This window comes from Phacochoerus africanus, chromosome 2 (genome assembly GCF_016906955.1).
Source record: "Phacochoerus africanus isolate WHEZ1 chromosome 2, ROS_Pafr_v1, whole genome shotgun sequence".
In the NCBI taxonomy this organism is placed as follows: Eukaryota; Metazoa; Chordata; class Mammalia; order Artiodactyla; family Suidae; genus Phacochoerus; species Phacochoerus africanus.
In genome coordinates, this window is record NC_062545.1 from 271,006,057 (window position 1) to 271,030,999 (window position 24,943).

The 24,943-nt window shown below is 42.9% G+C and overlaps 1 protein-coding gene across 1 annotated transcript; it reads left to right on the forward strand.

Moving 5' to 3' along the window:
- Positions 1 to 776: 776 nt before the first annotated feature.
- Positions 777 to 22,348, forward strand: ZBTB43 (zinc finger and BTB domain containing 43). The gene is made up of 2 exons (XM_047768423.1): positions 777 to 898; positions 17,021 to 22,348. Exon 2 carries the CDS (start codon positions 17,044 to 17,046, stop codon positions 18,445 to 18,447), a length of 1,404 nt encoding a protein of 467 aa, XP_047624379.1. The 5' UTR covers positions 777 to 898; positions 17,021 to 17,043; the 3' UTR covers positions 18,448 to 22,348.
- The last annotated feature ends 2,595 nt before the right edge of the window (positions 22,349 to 24,943 follow it).

Genomic DNA, 24,943 nt, shown 5'->3' on the forward strand with positions numbered 1-24,943 from the left:
AGTCTAAAGCTGAGACTATAGCTTAACGTTATATGAGACACAGGCGCTCTCAATCTTTCTGCTTTGCTAGCCTTAGAATTGCTTGTATATCACAGGCATATGATAGCGACTGAACTTCCAAACTTTATGTCTGCTTAGAGACCAGAAGAAAATAAAAGTGGCAAAGCACTTAAGGAGCACACTCAACTAGAAGTCCTACTGGACTTTGTAAAAACAAAAACAAAATAAACAAAAAATTTTCCAGAAGCCCCACTCCATGACTTCTATAATAAATATTATGGGCCAGATATTGGCCATATGCCTATGCCTAGTCCAACTACTGGCTAATGAAAATGAGTTTACCATGAATAGTCTGGATTAATTATGAGCCATCCCCTCCAATTGGGATGAAGGTCTACTTCCCCTAGGATCAAAAGATCTCCTCAGGTATCTGAACAAAATGAAGCTTTTCCTAGGGGTGCCCGGCACAACATTTGCCACACAGAGGGTACTTGGTCCTTTCACTGAGCATTTACTGAGCATCCACCACGAGATAAAGGCTCTGTGGAGGGGCGAAAAGATTTGACACAGTCCCTGCCACACAAGCTGATAGGTCGAAGTGTTCAGGACTCCGAACATTCCGCAGTTGTCCCAGAAACTCTCCTGCGGATTGACCTGTCCAGGCTCTACTGCGCAGGCGCTAGCTCTCTCGGGGCCAGCTCCATACGCCCCGCCCCGAACGCGAGTCCCGCATGCGCCTCCGGAAGCACTGGCAGTTTCGGGGGCGGGACCGACAAGCGTTTCCGGGGGCGGGAGGTGCAGACTGGGGCGGTCGCGGCTGCGACGGCTTGAACGGGCCTGGCGCCGGCGGCGGAAAGTACCCTACTTGCAGGCTATGTGAGCGCCAAGTCCTTGGCAGGTATGTCAGAGTCGGGACAACGAGTAGCATGAGGGCAGGAAAGGAAACCGGAGAGGTTTGAGGGCTTCTCTGCAGTTCCCGGCGCGCGCACCGCTGGCACCGCCAGGCCCATTACACCCACCGGGATGTTTAAGCCGCGCGCGGGCCGTTGGAGTCCCGGGGACCTGGGTCCGACTCCTGCCGTATCCGGCCAGGCTACTTCGTGTACAGCGACACCAGGGCCCCCGAGGCAGCGTCTTGCCCAAGGTCACCCCGCGGCAGCGGACTTCGGCGGACCAGGGCGCTTAGAGATCCTGCCCCCCGTCCGTCTGCCAGCTTTTTGGGGGCGCGGGGTGGGTGAGGCTTGGCGGCTTCGGGTTCGAATCAAGGCAGGGAGAAAGGCTACGTCCAGACCTCGCTGTAATCGGTCTCTGTTTACGTCTGTTTCACCGCTCTTGCTGTCTGTGTCACCTGTTGTCACCTGCCCTTTTTGCCTTTCAACTTTGTGGCATTGTCAAGTTTGTATTTTTCCCCACTTTGTTTCTCTGGAACTCATCTCTGAGTATATGGGTCCTGTCGTTATTTCTGTTTACACTTTGCTTCTGTAACTTTTGATCCTGTGTTTCCCTTTTAGTCCTTATTCTCTCTTATTCATGGCCTGTCAGTACAGCTCTTTGGCTGTATGTTTCTCTCTCTCTGCCAATGGTGTGTTTCTCTGTTTCTGCCTCTCCTAACTGAGTTTCTCTGGGCGGGGCAGGCCTCCCGGACCTCTGAGCCATGGAAGGTGACTCATGACCCGGTGAAGCTTCCTGCACTTGGTGACATTCTTAGCGACTCGACTGCGGTCTGGCCTCAGTTCTGACAGGTGTCACCCAACCTAAGTGTCAGGGTGCAGGAGTTCCTGGAGAACAGAGAGAAGTCCATCTCAGGGCCAGAGTAGCTTGATGAATCCTTACCTTTTCTTTCCCATGGTTTTTCAGGCCTGCACAGCTCCCTACTTCCCTTTTCTCCATCCACATGGCTTCCAGGGTTCTAAGGAGCCTGCTCTTGGATTTACAGCTGCTTAACCATACCTGTCTACAGGCAAAGGAAAGGTCTATCTGAGATCCTCTGCCCCTTAGAAGGATTCGTGGAACAGTAGCCGGATTTCTGGGAGAGCATACATGCTTAGTTCAGAGATTGTGCCACTGTGTACAGTTAAATTATGAGAAACCTCATAATTTGGGGATCAGTCTTTGCTTTGCAAAAGTATTCACTGGAGAGGTAAGCCAGACACAAGAGAACAAATATTGTATGAGGCACACTTATGTAAGGTATCTAACATAGGCAAATTCAGAGACGGAAAATAGAATATAGTTTACCAGGGGCTGGCGGGGAGAAGGAATGGAAGAATTATTGTCTAATGGATACAGAGTTTTAGTTTGGGATGATGACAGAGTTCCGGAATAGGTAATAATGATGGTTGCACAACAACACGAATGTACTTAATGCCTAATTTTATGTTAAATATATTTTACCACAATAACAAAAGAAAATTGCTAAATGTGGATTCCTGGAACTGACAAGCTCTTTGAAAATGTGATTTTAAAAATTCGTTCTGGGAGTTCCAGTTGTGGCTCAGCAGGTTAAGAACCTGACTAGTATCCATGAGGATGCAGGTTGGATCCCCAGCCTTGCTCAGTGGGTTAAGGATCCGGTGTTACCCCAGGCTGCCACTGCAGGTCTGATTCCACCTCTAGCCTGGGAACCTCCATATGCCTCAGGTGTGGCCCTGAAAAAGGAGAAAAAAAATCATTCTGTAGCTTTTCGGAACAGTTAGTTGAACCTTTAGTTTCTTGATGTCCTCTCTCCACAACCAAGATCCTTAGAAAAGGAGTTTTGTTAAAAGAATTCAGTGAAAATTTCTACTTGTAGCAAGTTTCCACTCTCACTCTCCTTCCGTAGTCATTGTACTCAGTGCAGAAATTGGCTGCATATATAGGAAATTTGAGAAAGATTTTATTTTTCACAAGAAGAAAACTTAGATTTGGGAAAATAGCCCTTTTATCACAATAATGACAAATTATGTTGGTTTGTGTTTTCTGATGGAGGAGGCCTTTGTTTTATGTTCTCTTACCTAAGCTATCGGTTTGCCTGTAAGGCAGTTAATTGCGCTTTCTTATATGAGGTAGCAGCTGATTCACCTGTGTGAATCCTGGGTACCATGATTATTTTATGTCACCAAAGGAAGAGGACACTTCCAGTTAAGCTACTACATGTGCTTTTTTACATTTTCAGACTTATTTAGGCATTTAAAAATGATACTCTAGTGCATATGTATAAAGAAGAAAAGTGAAATGAATTGGTTCAAGTGTTCGTTAACTTTCTTAACATTTCCACTCTATGGAATACCTTTCAATTCAGAGTTGATCCGCACTTTTCCACAGCGTTGTCCTTTTTCCCATCAGAAACATTGATGAGGCTCTCAGGAATGCACTATCATCGTCTTAGAGACAGCTATTATACCTTCCACCTGGCCGTCACATCCTGATTTCGGAAATTTTAAAACGTGAAAGAAATGTGCCTCTTATAATCAGTTGAATATGCTTTATATCATTTTCATGAACTTTCCCCCTTTTCACTTTATTTACGTTTGCAATTAGAATAGAAAGATTTTTTTTGTCTCTTTGTAACATATTGAAGGAAAAAACTTTTATTTTGTTGGCATATGAAGTAATTTTCATGAAACAAGTGCTGGTTCTTCCTTCTGCTTTCTTGACTGAGCTGCTTTTCCTGAATTCTAATGAATATGAGGGTGCAGTTAAAGACATTTCCTTGGCTTTATTGTAACGTAATGGCAGGATGACTGATAAGGGGGGAGTTAGTGATTAGAACAATTCCTTCTCTTTTGAATCTCAAAGAGTGTACTACAGGGGACTTTTTGCCCTGAAGTTTGAAGTAAAAGATTCAGCTGTGACATGAAGCAAACTTCCTAAAGTAGGTAGGGTTTTTTTTTTTTTTTAATCCTAAAATTTTACTAAGTTCTTGGCTAAAGTGTTCCAGTTAGAAAACATAGGGATATTATTGATTAATAATCATCTGGCGATGGAAAACACTTTTCCAGAGGATATTTTTAATTCTGCAAAGTTACATAGGTATTGACCAGTGTTGATTTCCTGTTTTTGACAAAGGTATCGTGGTAATGTAAAATGTTAACATGCAAAGAAATCTGGGTGGAATCCCCACTGTGGCCCAGTGGGTTAGGAATTCGACCTCGAAGGTTTGACCTCTGGCCTGTCACAGTGGGTTAAAGGATCCGGCGTTGCCGCAGCTGTGGCTTGGATTCAGTCCCTGGCTGGGGAACTTCCATATGACATGTGCAGTCATTTTAAAAAAAGAAAGAAAGAAAACTGGGTGACAGGCATGCAGGAACGTGACATTTTTTTTTTGCAACTTTTCTGTAAATCTTCAATTATGCCAAAGTTAAAAGTTTGTTGGAAAAATATGAAGGCATGGAGTTCCTGTCGTGGCGCAGTGGTTAACGAATCTGACTAGGAACCATGAGGTTGTGGGTTTGATCCCCGGCCTTGCTCAGTGGGTTAAGGATCCGGCATGTGAGCTGTGGTGTAGGTTGCAGACACGGCTTGGATCCTGCGTTGCTGTGGCTCTGGCGTAGGCTGGCGGCTGGGTTTTTTGTGTGTGTGTGTGTGTTTTTTTTTCCCCAGTAAAAATAATAATGTAGTTGTATTTAATTGTCCTAGACCAGAAGTTTCTTTTACTTCTCTTCTGAGGGGTAGATGTAATTGGTGTTTAAACAGTGTATATGGGGAGTTCCCTTCCTGATGTAGTGAAAACGTATCTGACTAGGATCCTTGAGGATGCGGGCTCACTCCCTGGCCTTGCTCGGTGGGTTAAGAATCCGGTGTTGTTGCCATGAGCTGTGGTGTAGGTCACAGACGCGGCTCACATCCTGCATTGCTGTGGCTGTGGTGTAGGCTGGCGGCCACGGCTCCATTTCGACCCTAGTGTGGGAACCTCCATATGCTGCAGGTCTTTTATGTCTAACTTCTTTCTTTCGCCTGGCATAATGTTTCGGGATTCAGCCATGTTGTCATATCTGTCAATACTTCATTCTTTTTTATTCCTGGAGGAATGGCATAACACATGTAGCACATAATAAAATGAAATAATATTTCATGGTATAGATAAAACACATTCTATATATCCAGTCATCAGCTGAGAATATTTGCGTTGGTTCCACTTTGGGGCCATCATGAATAATGCTGTTATAAACATTTATGTTTAAGCTTTCTGTGGGTGTCATATGTTTTCATTTCTCTTAGATGTATACCTAAGAGTAGAATAGTTGAGTTACATGATAACTGCTACTTTTTGAGGAGCAGCCGAACTGTTTTCCAAAGTGGCTGCACCATTTTACATTCCCACCAACAATGCATAAGGGTTCTAATCCTTCCGTATCCTCTTCAGCGTTTAGTAGTGTCTGTCTTACTTATCTTAGCCATCCGAGTGGGTGAGAAGTGATACCTTATTGTAGTTTCGATTTAAACTTCCCTAATGACTAGTGATATTGAACGTCTTTTGTGTGCTCTTCTGAATGTCCTCTCTGGAGAAATATCTGTTCAAGTCCTTTGCTTATTTTTCAGTTGGATAGTAGTATTTTTTCTGGCTGCCCTGCAGCATATGGAGTCCCCCAGCCAGAGATCAGATCCAAGCCACAGTTGTGACCTAAGCCACAGCTGTGGCAACACTGGATCCTTTAACCCACTCTGCTGGGCTGGGAATTGAACCTTTGTCCTGGCTCTGCAGAGACACCGCCAGTCCCATTGTGCCACAGCAGGAACTCCTGGGTAGTCTTTTTATTATTAAATTTTAAGAGTTTTTTATATATTCTGGATACAAGTCACTTATCACTTATGTGACCACCTCTGTGTTGCAGGTTATTTCCTCACTTTCTTGATAGTATTATTTGTACCCTGAGCTACTCTTGCATCTTTCCACCTGATTCAGTCAGTCCCATTGGGTTTCTTTCTGTTTTCCATACTCACTGTTACTTTCATTGCCTCAAGCCTAGACCATATTTACTGAAATCTTAGAATTAGCCTTTACTTCCGACTTGCTCCTGCCTTAAGTCCATCAATAGATTATGCTTTCTGAACATAGTTCATTGCGTGTCACTCAGAAGTTTTCGTTACTGCTCCCAGTACCCACATTTCAAGTTCAAACTCAGCCTTCAGCAAGGGAGTACCAATCATTCTTTCCAGACTTGCCTCCCACCACTCTCTGTCCCTTGTAGAAGGAAGCATAGTTAACCATGTACATGCCACCACCAGTGGCCTTGAATGAAAACAAGCTTTTGAGAGGGCTTCTGGTGGTAATTTTACCATAGAATAGGATCTTACCCCTCAGTGCAATGGTACCAATAACTCAGTTTCTTCAATGTATCACACTTACAATACTCTCAACCAACAAGAGGTTACAATAAACCCATGTTATGTGGTTAATAATTTTTCTTTCTGTGTTACTGAGATAGGCTTATAGTTTTTTCTTTGTTGTCCAGTTTTGATTTGGTTTTTGTTTTTGTTTGAACTCGCCTGTGGTATGCAGAAGTTCTTGGGCCAGGGATCAAACCCATGCCACAGCAGTGACAACACCAGATCCTTAACTGCTAGGTCACCGGGGAAACGCTTTGTTGTCCAGTTTTTTGTTTGTGTGTTTGCTTGTTTTTGTCTTTTTTTTTTTTTCCTTAGGACCACACCCACGGCATATGAAAATTCCCAGGCTAGGGGTCAGTTCATAGCTGTAGCCACCAGCCTATGCCATAGCCACAGCAGCTTGGGATCCAAGCCTCATCTTTGACCTACACCACAGCTCACAGCAATGCCGGATCCTAACCCACTGAGTGAGGTCAGGGATTGAACCCACAACCTCATGGTTCCTAGTCAGATTTAGAACTCCTTTTCAGCACTTTAAAGATGTCTTTTGGAGTTCCCCTTGCAGCTCAAGCAGTAACAAACCTGACTAGTATCCATAAGGACACAGGTTCAATCCCTGGCCTTGCTCAGTGGGTTAGGGACCCAGCATTGTCGTGAGCTATGGTGTAGATTGCAGACTTGGCTTGGATTTGGCATAGCTGTGGCGTAGGCCAGAAAAACCCTAGCCTGGGAACTTCCATATGCTGAGGGTATGGCCCTAAAAAGACCAAAAAAAAAAAAAAGATGTCTTTTGTCTCGCATTGTCTCCTGTCTCCTGGCTGGTATTATTTCTGACAAGAGGTTTGCAGCCTTTTTTTGTTGTTTTTTGTTTGTTTTGGTCCTCTGTACACACAGGGTCTCCCTCTGGCTGCTTTTAAGATTTCCCCTCATCACTGTTTTCATGATTTGATTATGATATGCATCATAGTTTTCTTCATACTTCTTGTGCTTGGGGTTTGTTGAGCTTCTTGGAGCTGTGGCTTTGTAGTTTTTGTCAAATTTGGAAGAAACTGTCCCACAGCTCACTGATGCTCTTTTCCCTTTTTTTTTTTTTTTCTTTACTCTCTATCTTAGGTTGTTTTGCTTTGTTTCAAGTTTACTAATCTTTTCTTCTGGAATGTTAAATTTGTTATTCCCATCCAGTGTTTGTCTTTTAATCTATAGAAGTTCAATTTGTTGGAGTTCCCATCATGGCATAGTGGTTAACGAATCTGACTAGGAACCATGAGGTTGCAGGTTCAATCCCTGGCCTTGCTCAGTGGGTTAAGGATCCGGTGTTGCCGTGAGCTGTGGTATAGGTTGCAGACACAGCTCAGATCCCGCATTGCCGTGGCTCTGGCTTAGGCCAGCGGCTACAGCTCCAATTGGACCCCTAGCCTGGGAACCTCCATATGCTGCGGGAGCAGCCCTAGAAAAGGCAAAAAGACCAAAAAAAAAAAAGTTCAATTTGGTTTTGTTAGCTTTCCTGTCTACCTACTATGTGTAATTTTCCTCAGCTTTCTTTCTTTGTTCTTTTTAGGGCTTCACCAGTGGCATATGGAGGTTCCCAGGCTAGAGGTTGAATTGGAGCTGCAGCTGCCGGCTTATGCTACAGCCACAGGAGCACGGGATCTGATCCTCATGGATACTAGTCAGGTTCTTAACCTGCTGAGCCACAATAGGAATTCCTCCTCCATTTTCTTGAACATAAAGAATGTAGAATTTTCTACCATTTGTATAAATCTGTCATTTCTGGGTCTGTTTCTAGTCATTTTTTTTCTCCCTATTATAGGCTATATTTTCCTGCTTCTTTGCATACCAGGTGATTTGGGTTTTTTTTGTTTTTTTTTTTTAATTGGATGGCAGATATGAATTTTACCTTATTGGGTTCTGGATTTTTTGGTCTTATGTAAATCTCCTTAATATTTGTTCTGGAACACAACTATTTGGAAATAGTTTGATCCTTTTGAGGTTTGTTTTTAAGTTTTCTGGGTCTAATTTGTCCCCACTACTGAGATACGACTCTTCTAAATACTCAGGATTTTACCCTTAGGGAAATTTTCTTCTATTAAATTTTATTTGAATATCCTTTCTACTCCATTTGTTTTGTTCTTTCAAGGATGCTAATAGCCACTCATTGGATCTCTATTCTGTGTTCTTCTGTTCTATTATCTTCTCTCTTGCTGGGGTTTTTTTTTTTTTTTTTTTCCCCTTTTGAGGTTGTACCTGTGGAATATGGAAGTTCCCAGGCTAGGGGGCGAATTGGAGCCACAGCTGCTGCCCTACACCAAAACCACAGCCACACCAGGTTTCTTGGCTTGGGACCTGGTAGATAGGAGGAATTGTATGCTGCCCTCAAGACTTCCTCTTACTCTGGTGGTGCCAAAATTTGTATTGACAGGGTAGATATATAACTGTAGAGTACACTAGGTACCTTCCTCTGAAACAGCAGCTGTACTGTTAGTATAGGTAGGTCACCACTGCCCGTGAATTTGTAAATATTGCTTATATAGCAGGAAAACCTGCCGAAGAGGTTTAGGCTTTGTATGTTACAAGGGAATATGTGCAAATGCCACACTCTAATTTAAGGGTGGAGGTCAGATACTTACTAAATTACAAAGGCTATTACTACCTTGACACAGTTAAAAATAGTCACCTGACTTTTTTCAAGATTTTTTTTAAATGTATGGTAAAATATATATCGATTTGCCACCATTTTCAAGTGTACAATTTAGTAGCATTAATTATACCCCCATGTTGTTTCTACAACACTTTCTAGTTTCAAAATCTTTTCATTATACCCCGAAGAAACTCTGATTAGACAATAACTCCCAATTTCTCACTCACCCAAGCCTCCTAGTAACCTCTAATCTGCTTTCTCTGAATTTGCCTGTTCTAGATATTTCACATAAGTAGAATGACGTGACATTTGTCCTTTGTATCTGGCTTACATTAACGTTTAGTGTGATGTTTTAGAGTAATGTTTTCAGTGTTCATCCATGTTGCTGCATATATCAAAACCTCATTCCTTTGTGTTCTTTATGTGTTTTTTCAGTATAATCGATTTGTAATACTGTTAAAGTTCTCTATTTCCTTATAGATCTTCTGTCCTGGTCTTCTTTTTAAGGGCATGGGGACGTACCTGCAGCACATGGAAGTTCCCAGGCTAGGGGTCAAATCAGAGCTACAGCTGCTGGCCTGTGCCACAGCCATAGCATTGTGGGATCCAAGCCCTGTCTGCGACCTGCACCACAGCTCAAGGCAATGCCAGGTCTTTAACCCACTGAGTGGGGGCCAGGGATCAAACCCACATCCTCATGGCTACTAGTCAGGTTCATTTCTGCTGAGCCACAGCAGGAACTCTGTCCTGTTTTTTTATCCATTATTCATAGTGAGGTATGAAGTCTCCACCTGTTGTTGTAATCTGTTTCTCTCTTCAATTCTATCCATTTTTGCGTCCTATATGTATATATCTCTTGTTACATCCATTTTTTGTTATATATTCTTGATAGAGTGAACCTTTTATCCATGTATAATGTCCATCTTTGTTCTTGTAATCTTTCTGACTTCACATCTATTTTGTCTGTTAATAATCCAGTCACCCCTGCTCTCTTCTGGTTTCTCTTTGCATGAAATATCTTTCTCCGTTATTTTACTTTCAACTTCTTTGTGCCTTTGTATCTAAAGTGAGTCGTGAGTCTCTCTCTTTTTTTTTTTTTTTGGTCTTTTTGTCTTTTCTAGGGCTGCACCCGCACCCACGGCATATGGAGGTTCCCAGGTTAGGGGTCTAATCAGAGCTATAGCTATGCTGGCCTACGCCAGAGCCACAGCAACGTGGGATCCGAGCCGAGTCTGACCTACACCACAGCTCACCGCAATGCCAGGTCCTTAACCCACTGTGCGAAACCGGGGATCAAACCCGAAACCTCATGGTTCCTAGTTGGATTCGTTAACCACTGAGCCACAACGGGAACTCCTAAAGTGAGTCTCTTATAATCAACATACAGATAAACCGTTTTTTAAAATCCAATCTTTTTTTTTTTTTAATCTTTTTAGGGCGGCACCTGCAGCATATGGAGGTTCCCAGGCTAGGGGTCGAATCAGAGATATAACTGCCGGCCTACACCACAGCCACAGCTACACAGGTATCCAAGCCATGTCTTTGACCTACACCACAGCTCACGGCCATGCCAGATCCTTTACCCACTGAGCAAGGCCAGGGATTGAACCTGCGGCTTCGTGGATGCTAGTCGGATTTGTTTCTTCTGAGCCACAGTGGGAACTTCTAAAATTCATTCTGCTAGTCTTTTGCCTTTTAATTGGAGAACTTAACGGATTTATGTTTAAAATAATTACCAGTAAAAAAAAGACATACCTTTTAGCAATTTGTTTTCTGTGTATCTTGTATGTTTTTATTCCTCAGTTCCTCCCTTACTGCCTTTTAAAAATATTTAATTGAGGTTTTTGTATACTATTTTAATTTCCTTTTTTTTAAATGTATTTTTTATTTTCCTAATAGTTACCTTGAGGCTTATAATTAGTGTATTAAATTTATAACAAGCTAATTTCAATAGTAAATGATCACTCTATTCCTATACATCTCCATCCCTCCTTCCTCGTTATTAGTGTCACTGATTACATCTTGATACATTGTGTGCCTAGTAACAGTTTTATAATTATTGTTTTATTTGCCTTTTAAATCATTCAAGAAAAGAGAGGGGCTGTAAATCAAAAGTATGATATCAGCTCTTTTTTTTTGCCTTTAATTTTTTAAAAAAACTTTTTATTGTAGTTAACTTTAATATCAGCTCTTTTATTTATCTATGCTATTGCCTTTACTGGTGGTCTTGATTCCTTCATATAGCTTTGAATTACTGGCTAGTGTTCTTTTGTCTGGTGTGAAGGATAGCTTTATCATGTCTTATTAGAGGAGACTTACTAGTAACAAATACCCTTAGCTTTTGTTTATCTTGGAATGTATTAATTTCACCTCCATTCTTTTGTTTTGTGTGTTTTTATGGCCCCACCCATGGAATATGGAAGTTCCCAGGCCAGGGACTGAATCCAGGCTGTAGCCAGGCAATGCCAGATCCTTTAACCCAGTGAACTGGCTGGGGATCAAACCTTCTGCAGTGACCCGAGCCACTGCATTTGGATTCTTAATCCATTGCACCACATCACGAGCTGCTTCCCTTCATCCTTGAAAGGATAGTTTTGCTAGGTATAGAATTCTTGGTTGACAGATCTTTCTTTAGCACTTTAAAGTCATGCACTGTCTTGAGTGCCATGATTTCTGATGAGAAACTAGCTGTTAGTCTTACTGAGGACCCCTTTTATGTGATGAATGGCTTCTTTCTTGCTGTCAGTATTCTCTGTTGTCTTTGGCTTTCTATTATTTGACTTACAACGTATCTCATATGGATTAACTTTATCTGCTTGGAGTTTAAGCTTCTTGGATGTGTAGGGTTTATGTCTTTTATCAAATTCAGAAAGTTTTCAACTGTTATATTGTTTAATGTCTTTCCTACCCTTTTGTGCCTTCTGAAACATTTATTTGCATGTTGATATAGTTAGTAGTTTTCCACAGGTACCTCAGTTTGTGTTTATTTTTCTTCATTCTTCTTAATACTCCTCAGACTAGATATTTCAATTGCTTTACCTTTTGATCCTGATTTTTTTTTTTTTCCCTTCTGCCTGATTAAATCTGCCATTGAACTTCTCAGAAACTTTTTATTTCAACTTGCATTTGTTTCCTTGGCCACAGGGTAGGTGGCTTAGCAACAAGGGTTTTTTTTTTTTCACAATTTTTTTTTTCTTTTTTTTTTTCTTTTTTGACTGCCCCAAGGCCTATGGAGTTCCCAGGCCAAGGATCAGATCCAAGCTGTAGTTGTGACCTAAGCCATAGCTCTGGCAATGCCAGATCCTTAACCCACTGTGCTGGGCTGGGGATCAAACCTGCATCCCAGTGCTTCCAGGACACCGCTGATCCTGTTTCACCACAATGGGAACTCCTTTTTTCACAATTTTAGAGGCTAGAAGTCTGAGATAAAAGTGTCGGCAGATTTGGTTTCTCCTAAGACCTTTCTCTTTGACTTGCAGGTGCCACCTTTTCACGGTGTCTTCACATTGCACAAGTGCCTCATGTCTCTGGGTCCAAATTTCATATCATATAAGAACACAATCAGCTTGGATTAGGGCCCACCCTACCAACCTTGCTGTAACTTAATTACTTTTTAAAGGCCCTATGTCCAAATATAGTCCCATTCTGGAGTATTGGGGATTTGGGCTTTAACACAGGAGTTTTGAAGGATACAATTCAGCCATAATGGAGCTATTAGACTTTTCAGCTCCAGAGTTTCTATTTGGATACTTTTTATAGTTTCTCTTTGTTGACATTGTCCTGGTTTCCTTTAGTTCTTTGTCCATAGTTTTCTTTAACAATTTGACAGCTTTAACTAGTACTTAACAATGTCTGGAATTCCTCAAGGATAGTTTCTAATTCTTTTTTTTCCTGTGAATGTACCTTATTTTCCTTTTTGTTTGTTCATTTTGTAATTTTTGGTTGAGAACTCGATATTTTGAATATTCTAATGTGGTAGCTCTTGAGGTCAGGTTCTTCCTCACTTTGGGGATTTTTTTGTTGTTGTTGTTTCTTGTTCAGGGCTGTAGTTGTCTGCATGGTGATTTTTCCAAACTGTTTTGCAAAATCTGTATCCCTTATTGCATGTAGTCACTGGAGTTTCTGTTGCTTTATCTATGTGGTAGGCTATGTCCTGACAGATTTCCTTAAATGTTTCGGCCTAGGGAATAGAGGAGAAAAGTCTTCTATTTTAAAAGCTTGTGATAGATGCTACCGTGGAAGCCACTGCAGCCTGAGGGCATCAGGACAAAGCTGCATGGGTCAGCCAGACTGGCCAAAATGAAAAAAAACAAAAAACAAACAAAAAAAACCCAATTTTTGGAGAAATGGCTTTTGCTGTCCACCTTGGCATAAGCCAGGCCCTCTAGAAAATTGGGCCACTGTCCCATAGACTGTGGCGTGGCTGAGGGCTGGGGATGATTGCTGATCTGCAGCACTTTGCTCTCAGTGTCTGATCAGGTTCCGGAAATCTGAAATGGTTGATTCTGACCATTTTAACAGTTTACTGATTGTTTTGGTGGAGGGACTGACCCCTCTGGAGCTTCCTACTCCACCATTTTCTCTAACATCATTTATGGCGTTTATTTTTGTAGAACGGTTTGTTTGTTTGTTTTGCTTTTTAGGGCCGAACCTGGGGCATATGGAAGTTCCTAGGCCAGGGATCAAATCAGAGCTACAGCTGCTGGCATACACACAGCCACAGCAACACTGGCTCCATCTTTAACCCTCTGAGCGAGGCCAGGGATTGAATCCACATCCTCATGGATATTAGTTGGATTCTTAACCTGCTGAGCCACAGCAGGAACTCCAGAACTGCTTTTAAAAGTCTGGTCTCAGGAATTCCTGTTGTGGCTCAGCAGAAACAAATTCAATAGGAACCATGAGGTTGCCTGTTCAATCCCTGGCCTCACTCAGTGGGTTAAGGATCCGGCGTTGCCATGAGCTGTGGTATAGGTCACAGATGCGGCTGGGATCTGGCTTTGATGTGGCTCTAGCGTAGGCCAGCAGCTACAGCTCCGAATGGACCCCCAGCCTGGAAACCTCCATATGCTGTGGGTGCGGCCCTAAAAAGTGAGGAAAAGGGAGGAGAAAAAAAAAAAAAGGCTTATCTCAGTCATATAAAATTGTAAAACATACTTGAAATACTGAGGAAACGATTAAGATAATTTTTCAATAAATAGTGTAGGGAAAATAGGCTCACCATTTTGGAGGGGAAAGAAAAAACTAGATCCCAACCTTCTCCTTATGCCAAAATAAACTTTGTGTATTAAGATTTAAATGGCTTTTTTTAAAATGGTGCCAGAAGGAGTTCCCTGGTGGCCTAGTAGTTAAAGGATCTCATATTGTCATTGCTGTGGCATGGTTTTGATCCCTGACCCAGGAACTTCCTCATGTTGTGAGTGTGGTTAAAAAAAAAATCATGCCAGAAATAAAACCTAAATATTTCTTTTTACTTTTTAGAAATAATCTTGGAGTCAGGAATGCCTTTGTGTATCTAACACAAAACCCTGGTGCCATAAAAGCAAAAAATTGGACAATTTACATAAATTTTGAAGTTAACCTCCTGAATTTACAAAAATCAATGATGAATTGGTCAGTTTATTTGAGCAAAGGGTATGATTCATATATATAGGAAAAACAAATGACCAGTAAACATGAGTGAAATACCACTCTCATTCATAACTAGAGAAATGTTGATCAAAACAATGAATTATGGGTTATTCCCTTAGGAGATTTGCACACTTTTTTTCTTGTTTGATAAAATCCAGCATTGGTAAGGGTGCAGGGAAATAGACACTGTCATTTACTGGGGCAGGAGTGTGACTAGAAGCAACCTTTCTGGAAACTGGTTTTATTCAGTTTATATATATTGAGATTATATATTACATATCTCAAGCACATAATACTTTGACCTAGCAATACCAGTGGTAGACATTGCTCTCTAGATATTTCCAGAGATATGCCAAGATAGTTATGCACAGATGTCCAATGTGGTGTTGCTCATAATTTCAAAGACCCAGACAATTGAAATTCTGTCTTTTTTGTTTGTTTGTTTTTGTCTTTTTAGGCCCACTCTTGTGACATATGGAGGTTCCCAGGCTAGGGGTCAAATTGGAGCTGTAGCTGCTGGCTTACACCACAGGCACAGCGACTTGAGATCCGAGCCATGTCTGTGACCTACACCACAGCTCACGGCAACACTGGATCCTTAACCCACTGCGTGAGACCAGCAATCAAATCCAAGGATCCTAGTCAGGTTTGTTAACTGCTGAGCCACAACGGGAACTCCCAAAGGGACAAGGGATTTCTGTGTTGTCTCTTTCCTTTATAAGGTCACTAATGCCATTCAGGTGGGCTCTGCCCTCATTGTCTAATCGTCCCCCAAAGCAAATACCCACCACATTGAGGTAGAGTTTCAACATGTGAATTTAAGGACACAGTCAAATCAGTCTATAGCATGTCGGATGATCTGCATGCTAATTGAATGACAGAAGCTAAGTGTAGAATAGAATGTAGGTGATGAGCTCATTTGCATAGGAATTTTTATTTCTTTATATCTTTGGGGGACCGCACCTGCAGTATAGGGAAATTTGCCGGGCCAGAGATTGAACCTGAGTTGCAGTTGTGGGTAGAAATTTTTGAAGGATGTATATTATTTATTCTGATAATGCATAGAGAAGTTTCTAGAAATATACACAGGAGTTTGTTAATGGTGATTTCTTCTGGGGGAAGAAACTAGGGCTAAATGGAGAGGTTTTTCTAACAACTTTTTGTAAATTTTTTATGTGTATCATCCCCCCACCCCCCTGTTTTTCAGATAGCTACAAACAAAATTCTTCAGTGACCAGAGCAGAGAATCCAGATGTAGCTCTCAAAATTTACATAACCTCTAGGCTATACATTTATATAGTTAAATTTTCCTTTGAAATTACAGACACCTAAGTAGTTTATTTCCTGGCTTGCTTTTAAATTTTTTCTTTAAAATTATTAAATTTGGGAGTTCCCATTGGGGCTCCATGGTTAACGAACCCAACTAGTTTCCAGGAGGACATGGATTCGATCCCTGACCTTCCTCAGTGGGTTAGGGATTCGGCATTGCTGTGAGTTGCAGAGTAGGTTGCAGACGTGGCTCAGATTTCTCATTGCTGTGGCTGTGGCGTAGGTTGGCAGCTACAGCTCCAACTCGACCCCTAGCCTGGGAATCTCCGAATGCCACAGATGCAGCCCTAAAAAAAAGACAAAAATATTATTAAATTGGTATTATTATTTTTTTTTTTCTTTGCTGACCGCCCCATGGCATATGGAGTTCCCAGGCCAGGGATCAGATCTGAACTACACTTGTGACCTATGCCACAGCTATGGCAACACTGGATCCTTAACCCACTGTGCCAGGCAAGGGTTCAGCCTGCGTCCCAGGGCTCCAGAGGTGCTGCAATCCCATTGTGACACAGTTCACAAGGATCTCCTGTGAAATGTTTTAAGAGCTATAAACCATAAATTAATACTTCATTCTAAAAACACTCTCTTGGCGTTCCCATCATGGCTCGGTGGTTAACAAACCCAACTAGTATCCATGAGTACTCAGGTTCGATCCCTGGCCTTGCTCAGTGGATCAGGATCCAGCATTGCTGTGAGCTGTGGTGTAGGCTGGCAGCTATAGCTCTGATTTGACCCCTAACCTGGGAACCTTCATATGCCATGGGTACGACAACCCTAAAAAGACTAAGATAAAATAAAATAAATAAAAATGTTGTCTTCTTAAAGTTATTTTGTTTTACTTGGGATTTATATAGCTTCAAATATTTCTGGATTCCATTTTCCCACTCAGACACAGGCAAAATCAAGAATTAATACCATAAAGAATGGTGGGTGGTGCTTGCTTTTGGCACCGTCACACCTGCAAGCCTTGCTCTGGAGGATGACAGCTCCACCCACAGTGCCCACAAGTAGGGGGAACTTTGTGGAACTGTGGACCTTGTCTTAATTTTCTTATAGTGATCGGTACGTTTCTCTTGGGGCTAGAATTAGTACTAATTTTTCTCTTTCTTGTAGCACCGAACGAGATTTGTGATGAAATGGAGCCTGGAACAAACTCTTTTCGAGTAGAATTTCCTGACTTTTCCAGCACCATTCTGCAGAAACTAAACCAGCAGCGCCAGCAGGGACAATTATGTGATGTCTCCATTGTTGTCCAAGGCCACATTTTCCGGGCACACAAAGCTGTTCTTGCTGCCAGTTCACCCTACTTCTGTGACCAGGTACTCCTGAAAAACAGCAGGAGGATTGTTTTGCCTGATGTGATGAACCCCAGAGTGTTTGAGAACATTCTCCTATCAAGTTACACGGGACGTCTAGTAATGCCTGCTCCAGAAATTGTCAGTTACTTAACAGCAGCAAGCTTCCTCCAGATGTGGCATGTGGTAGACAAATGCACTGAGGTTTTAGAGGGAAACCCCACAGTCCTTTGTCAGAAGCTAAATCATGGCAGTGACCACCAGTCTCCAAGCAGCAGTAGTTATAATGGCCTGGTAGAGAGCTTTGAGCTGGGCTCTGGGGGCCACACCGATTTCCCCAAAGCCCAGGAACTGAGGGATGGAGAGAATGAAGAGGAGAGCACCAAAGACGAGCTGTCATCTCAGCTCACCGAGCATGAATACCTTCCTAGCAACTCGTCCACAGAGCACGACCGGCTGAGCACTGAAATGGCGAGCCAGGATGGGGAGGAGGGGGCCAGCGACAGTGCCGAGTTCCACTACACCCGGCCCATGTACAGCAAGCCCAGCATCATGGCTCACAAACGCTGGATCCACGTGAAGCCCGAGCGCTTCGAACAAGCGTGCGAGGGCATGGATGTGCACGCGCCCTACGACGAGCACCAGGTCACAGAGTCCATCAACACCATGCAGACAGAGCACTCCGTCCAGCCCTCGGGAGTAGAGGAGGACTTCCACATCGGGGAGAAAAAGGTGGAAGCGGAGTTTGATGAACAGGCTGATGAAAGCAATTATGACGAGCAGGTGGACTTCTATGGCTCTTCCATGGAAGAGTTCTCCGGAGAGAGGTCAGATGGGAATCTGATTGGGCACAGACAGGAGGCTGCCCTAGCATCGGGTTACACTGAGAATATTGAAATGGTCACAGGAATTAAAGAAGAAGCTTCCCACCTGGGATTCTCAGCCAGCGACAAGCTGTATCCATGTCAGTGTGGGAAAAGTTTCACGCACAAGAGTCAGAGGGATCGACACATGAGCATGCACCTTGGCCTTCGGCCTTATGGCTGTGGTGTCTGTGGTAAGAAATTCAAAATGAAGCATCATCTCGTGGGCCACATGAAAATTCACACAGGCATCAAGCCATATGAGTGTAATATCTGTGCAAAGAGATTTATGTGGAGGGACAGTTTCCACAGGCATGTGACTTCTTGTACCAAGTCCTACGAAGCTGCAAAGGCTGAGCAGAATACGACTGAGGCTAACTAAAAATAGGATCTGGTCTTTGAGTGGCAGGCACAAAAATAAACTATGGTAATTATGCAAATCTGGGCACAGATGATGCGTGCTACTTGCTATTATGAGAGAAGCTTAAAAAAAAAGAAAGATATTTCTGAGAGACCAGCTCTAAGTAGGCCAATTAAAAAATCTAATTCTTGAAATTTGTATGTTCCAGGCCTGGAGTGGGTAATGGGGATACATTAGCCCCCTCCCCACTTGGCAAGGTAAACCCTCAGGCCTGTTGTGATCGAGGCAGGTGGACTTGGGGATAAAGACACCTGCACGTGGAACTGGACTCCAACCCACCAGTTCCATTTCAAGTGGCAGCAGTTTTTGATCACTCATTATTACAAGGTCATGTTGGAATTTTATTTTGCTCTTACTATAGATACTTAGGTAATGTTGGTTTGTTTTGGTAGCTGCTTCACTGAATGAAATGCTACTTATGTAATAGCTACAAATAATGTGATTCCTAGGATACGAAGTTGATTAACAGAGCTCTCTTAGCTGGTTTTATTCTTCTAAAGGGTATTTTAACTACAACTATGGAGATACTAAGAGGGTGACATTCTAAGTATGAAACAAATAACTTATGGTACAAGCCTCAGTTTCTCTAAGATGCCACTGTCACAATGTGTTTCAGACTCTTGACAAGTCAATTTTATATTTTAGTACTAACATTTAGTTGAAACAATTGTATCTAATTGTAATTCTCTAGGGTGCCAGAGATAGGTGTTCCTAATAGGTTCTCTGTCCCAAATCCTGTTTGTTTAATTGTAGCATCTACATGGCGGGATCTGCTCTGTGGCTAGTAGACATCTAGCCTGCTTCACCTCTGCCACGGTACCATTGGCTGCTCCAGCTGATATACTCTGTCTTAGGTTATGGAGCTTCCTGAAGAGATCAGGCAGTGACCACAGTTATTGGGGAGGAGCCAGAAGTCACGGCTGAGAACTTCAGGAGCTAATAGAGTGCTACGGTGACACTCCAACTTAGAATGAGAGTTGCAGAATTTGGAGTATCGGGTTATACTTGATGGGGTGGGGGGACTGCCCAAGAAAAGAGGAGTCTTGAAAATACACTGGCAGGGGAGATACTCATAAAGGGGTACACTGAGCTAATAATTCCAGCTCTTGATGAGTGCTGGAATGTGTTTTAAAGGGGAAAAGAAAGAGTCCTAATTTTAGAAAGTAGTCCACAGATTCACGCTCCCATATTATAAAGCTGCATAAATTTACAAGTCATAGCTATACCTACCAAAAAAAAAAAAAAACCAAGAAAAGCAGCTATTCTGAGACCTTTTCTGAGGATCAGTCAGAGGTTTTAGGTTAAAAAGGAAGCATATATTCAGGATGTTTTAAGCTGTGTAATATACCTGAAGTCACCAGGGTAGGACAGGGTGCTACTGTTAACTTTACCGTAAACTTACTGGTTTATTATTTCTTAGTGGAAACTTTTTTTCCTTAAAATAAAAATAACTTTTCCTGGATTTGGGGTGAAATTTTGTTTTAAAAGTTTGGCTTTGCTCTAATATGATGGACATTGCTGGCAATGGCCTCTGATCCTCAAGCTCCTACCATCAAGGCATTTAGTTGTTAAACGTTATTTGAAAGGGGGAAGAAAGACTTATTTACCAGTTAACTCTTGTAATCGAGGTTACAGACCAGGGATCTACTCATTAACACTGTATCATTCTCGATATATAAAAGCACTTTGTATTTAAAACTTTATTATAAATATATATATTATATTGATTTTTTTTAACCTAGAAACTAGATATTACCTCTTGGTTGTTTGCCACATTAATATCCTCTTCTCTTTAAGTGTTGAAGCTTCACCAATTAACAGTCTTTTCTCTGTGTACCTGGCGGAGTATATAGAGGTGACTGTACAATTGAGCTCTTTTGCTCCTTCTCTTTTTCTTTCATTAGAAAACGGTGGGTTTTAGGTATGATCCTAACCATCATGTGTGAGAAGAAATTGTTTGATTTCTCCTGCTTATTTCAGTACTAAGGCAATGAAGCTATTTTGTTTTGCCAAAGCTGATCACCCTCTCCCGTGGTATCAGCAAACCATTTTCTGCCTGTTTGGAAGGTTCGATGCGCTGGTTTCTATTAAAAGTTATATTCAAGTGAGTATCGCAACACTTGGGAAGAAGAGTCTGAGAGGTAAAAATAAAATGTCCTGGAGAAATCATGCTCCTTCAGTTACATTGAGACCAGCACAGTACCCCGTCGTGAGCAGTGGTGGCGAAGCGCTCTTGTTCAGCCAGGGCGGGTGGGCAGCTCTTGGGGGGTCGATGGGGACTTAATTTACTGTGCTGGGACTTAATTTACTGTGTGGTGAAGAGAAGGAGGCCTTTTACTGAAATCCTTCTATGTACATCAGCTGCTAAGTGTGGTGTTTAAAATACAAGTTCCTCGCGTCTGCTGTTGGAAGCTGTGGACGGTAGTGGGGTTTTCATCAAAATTAGCCTTGCAGGTCAAGTCAGCCAGACCCTGTGAGGTGGCTGGGCATCTGAAATGTTCTGAGAGGGGACGGAAGGGTATTGTCTTAGTGTGGCTGTTAAAAGCGACTCTGTAATCTTTGCTTTTAGGCTGAGGGAGTCAGGCTATATTACCACCTTTTTTTCCTACCCATCCTGGCTTGGATAGCCTCTGTCCTTACCCTCGGGACTTTAGAAAATCTTTATCCTTCCCGTTGAGTTTGGACAGTAGTGGGTAACGTTTCCAAACAGTCTTTCAGGGATCGTGTCAGTGGCCTACAACCAAGGTATTTGTCTCCTGCTTTGAGTCTTAACTGTGATTTTTTTCCAGTTCCAGTGATGAAAGGGCTTCAAGGCACCACCAGTGGTATTTAATATTAGTATTTATGCCGTACGTTTAATTTCAGATCCACCCATTGCAATATCCACTTGGGAAAGTAGGCGTCTAACTGGAGAAGGACTGCAGTAGCCTCTCCTCGGCCGTCGAGGGTTACCCTCTGACACGCTTAGGCCCCAGCCTGTTGATTTGATTTCTCCATCTCCTTTTCTTCCAGTCCCTTCTTTTGGCCACTGCTTTCAAAGAGTCTGCCCGGAAGTGTCCCCTCCATTCTGTTGGGCATTTGCTGAACTAAACTGACCATGTGCTAACTTCTAGCTATTTGGGAAAGCTGCCTAGTCTCAGTGCTGGCTTCCCCCTCCCCACGCTGCTGCGGAAGTGAAGTTGGGGCGGAGCAGCAGCAGCAACGAACGCTGCGCTTTCCCCCGGGGAAGGGTGTCAAGGACGCCATCACACCAAATCCAGGTGTTTGCTTTTGTGAGGTCTCTGATAACTTAGGAATGCTGAAAACCAAGCGACATGTATCCCGACTCCCCCCTTGCCCCTCTGTGCCACACTAATTTTGTGATTTAGGTTGCTTTCATGGGTAACTAACTTTGTTCAGTGAAACCAGGGTGCGTGTTTGGGTTTTTTCTTTGCTACTTATATGTTTAAAGGTACATGTTTCTTATTTCAGACCTCTACTGATAGTGCCCTGTGGGAAGATGCTGGAACACATTTTGCAAATGTGACTTTTTTTTTTTTTTTTAGTTTTGCTTGAAGCCTGTGTCATAATGTCAATTGCTGCTGCCTTCTTTCCTTTTAGAGGTTCCCAATGTTTCTTCCAGAAAATTACTTTATTTATGCAAGTCAGGTGACTCTTAGACCACGAAACCATTTGATGATAAACAGATTATCATTAGGTGCATATCTTATTGATATTTTGTGAAATGTTATGCCTGTGTTGCAAAAGTTAACTAGTTTTGTCTTTATATATTGCTGTCTTCAGTGTACAGCATGGTTTTACTTAATTGAATGTTACTGTTTAATATTTTCTTCTTATAGAAGAGCCCATGCCCTTTTGTATGACATGTTTTAATAAATGTTATCTGTCAACTTTGTAAAAGTTTTGTTTTTCACTCTGGATATATGACCACATGTCTTTGTTTTCGCTCTGGCTTTTGCCACCTGAGAATACAAGGTACGTTGCGGCCTCTGTGAGCAAATGCCAAATAGCCTGATCCAGTGGGTAGTGAGTTATCGTCTGTTGTGTCGGGCCTTGACGGTGATTGTCTCATTTCAACTCCCACCAGCCCCACCAGGTATTTAGGTGCGTCAGTTACTCTCTGTTTGCTCCTCCAGATCTCCCCACCCTGTGCTTCACTCTGGAGGCTCGCCTTTGTGCACCTGTCCTGGCTCCTGGTCCCGATCTACCAGAGACGCGCTGGGAGGAGCTTGGCGGATCAGGGGAGTGAGAAGGTGGCGCATTTGTTTCCCTGGCCCCTTCCTGCCGGGTGTGGGTTGACAGCAGCTGGGCTTCTCTGCCAAAGGCCACAGCTCCTGTCAGGCAACCTTGAGGTTTAGGAACTACAGCCCCCCCTTGTCCTTTCAAGCCGAGCGTTGGTCCCAACTCCCTGTTTGCCGGTCCTCGGGGGCAGAAGTGTCCTCATAGGAGTTCGTTCACCCTCCTCGCACCCTTTGTAAATAGTCCCTTTACGAGACGCTCCTCAGTCACCCCAGCTGAGTGTGCCATCCGTTTCATGCCAGGACTCCAGCTGATGCCTCAGGTCGTCTCGTGTGTGAGTCTGCTGTGATTCAGAGAGGGTAGGTCTGTTAGCAAAGGTGGTACTGTGCCTGCAGGGTGGAGCTCAGATTCACAAGCAGGACTTGTGGCTGCAACACACAGAGGAGGTTTTTTCCACTGCTCTAATGACCTTCCTGCTCTTTTGCTGGGTCTCTGTCTCACCTCACTTCCCCCACCCCACCCCACCCCCCCGAAAACCCTCAAGAAGCAGCAACAGTGTTCTTTAAAAGTGCTGCAGGCACCGAGGGCCCCACGTATTTCCTAACAACAGCTCATTACCAGAGACACTGCTTGTTTTAGACCAAACTTAACCATCTTCCCACACAAACCTTCTGTTACCACTGTTTGTTGTGAGGGTTTTTTTTTTTCCTTCCCTCCCCATTGCTGATTTTGAAGCCAACTACAGATTGCCTCAGCTAGCTTAGCCATTCTCTGTGTGGGAAGAAGTCCAGAAGAACCATTTCTAGCCTTCTCTTGGGGTGGGTGCCTGTCCATCCTGACCGAGGAAAAAGACTCGATGCTGCTGTCCAGTGACCCGTTGAACCCCTCCTTGTACCCTTCCCGGGGCACCCCGCTGAGGCCCCTGGGTACCAGCAGTCCAGCCCACCTAGGAAGCATTTTTCACACGGCCCGCCCCGGGGCGGAGACCCCTGTGTGGTGTGAAGATGAGAAGCACTCTGTTTCTTAGCAGGAGAAAGGAAAAAGGCCAAGTGGCTTGTTTGTATTTGGGAACAGAAGGGGGCGGCATGTAAGGGGTGTTATCCAGATGGAGCGTATAACACCTGTGTAGTTTATTTAGATTTCCTGAGTCAATTCAGGGACGGCTTCCCACCACCACCGGAGCATTTCTTGGGAACAGTCTCCATGCCTGGGCACCTTGGAGGGTACACAGCTCTAGCATTTGCCCACAGTCAATGGACCGGTTAGCAGGTCAGCCACAGGAAATGAGGTAAGCTTGTTGAACTTGATGTAGCCGTCATTTACCATGTGGGAAAATTTTTAAATACATTCTTTCTCAGTGCAGAACATGGAAGCAAATAACTCCACTCTTCCATCTCTATCTTGTGTTCTCTTTAAGAAGACGTGCTCATTGTTCTGTGTATGGTAGACAGAGGATGGTAGAGGAAGATGGGCACTAATGGCCTTTTTTCCCCCTTCATGAGGAACCAGAAGGGGTGTGAAGGTGGGAAGAGAAGTCTCAGTCTCTTTCTGAACTGGTCTGAATCCAAAGCAAACCATGTGATTTTATAACCTTCCATCACTTTCTTGTCCCAATGCAAGGAGCTTGATGCAGTTATAGGAGAGTCACAGCTGTCCTTTAAGGGAGTATGTGGACTCCATAAAAACAAGATAATGCATAAGCAGTACTGTAAGTAAATAAACGTTATAAAAAATAGTAGCTTTTAGACTCCAGAAATTGTGAGTTCTTTTTGTTTTTTCTTCTGCGTATTCCAAAATAAGAGAATGGTACTAAAGCCATTAAATGTCTTTATAACTTAATAAGATACTTATTGCTCCCCAGAATATAATGGTCTGTCTAATGTAACAGCTAACCTTTATCAATAGAAACTGCTGCTTCTAGAACTGCCCCTGTCTTGTTAATTTGGGGTCAGCCATGCTGCGATAAAATCTCCCTCGTTAGGGTTCTCTGAAAAGATCCTCGACTGCACAGAGCTCCCCTCGTGATGGACGGATGCCAACTCTGTAAACACTGCTAGAATTCCTACAGGATCTGGCTGAGTAGAAATTACAGGCTTTAAAATGACAGCAGTGACCTTGAGCCAAACTAGAAGGGATTAATTTTTACCTCATTTATACAGTGTGTCCTAGTGTGTGAAATTCTCTTGTCTATTCATAATATGAAAATAGCATTTTTCTT

What these genes read in the sequence shown, in the direction of transcription:
- ZBTB43 (XM_047768423.1), top strand. Translation starts at nt 17,044, where the DNA reads ATGGAGCCTGGAACAAACTCTTTTCGAGTAGAATTTCCTGACTTTTCC.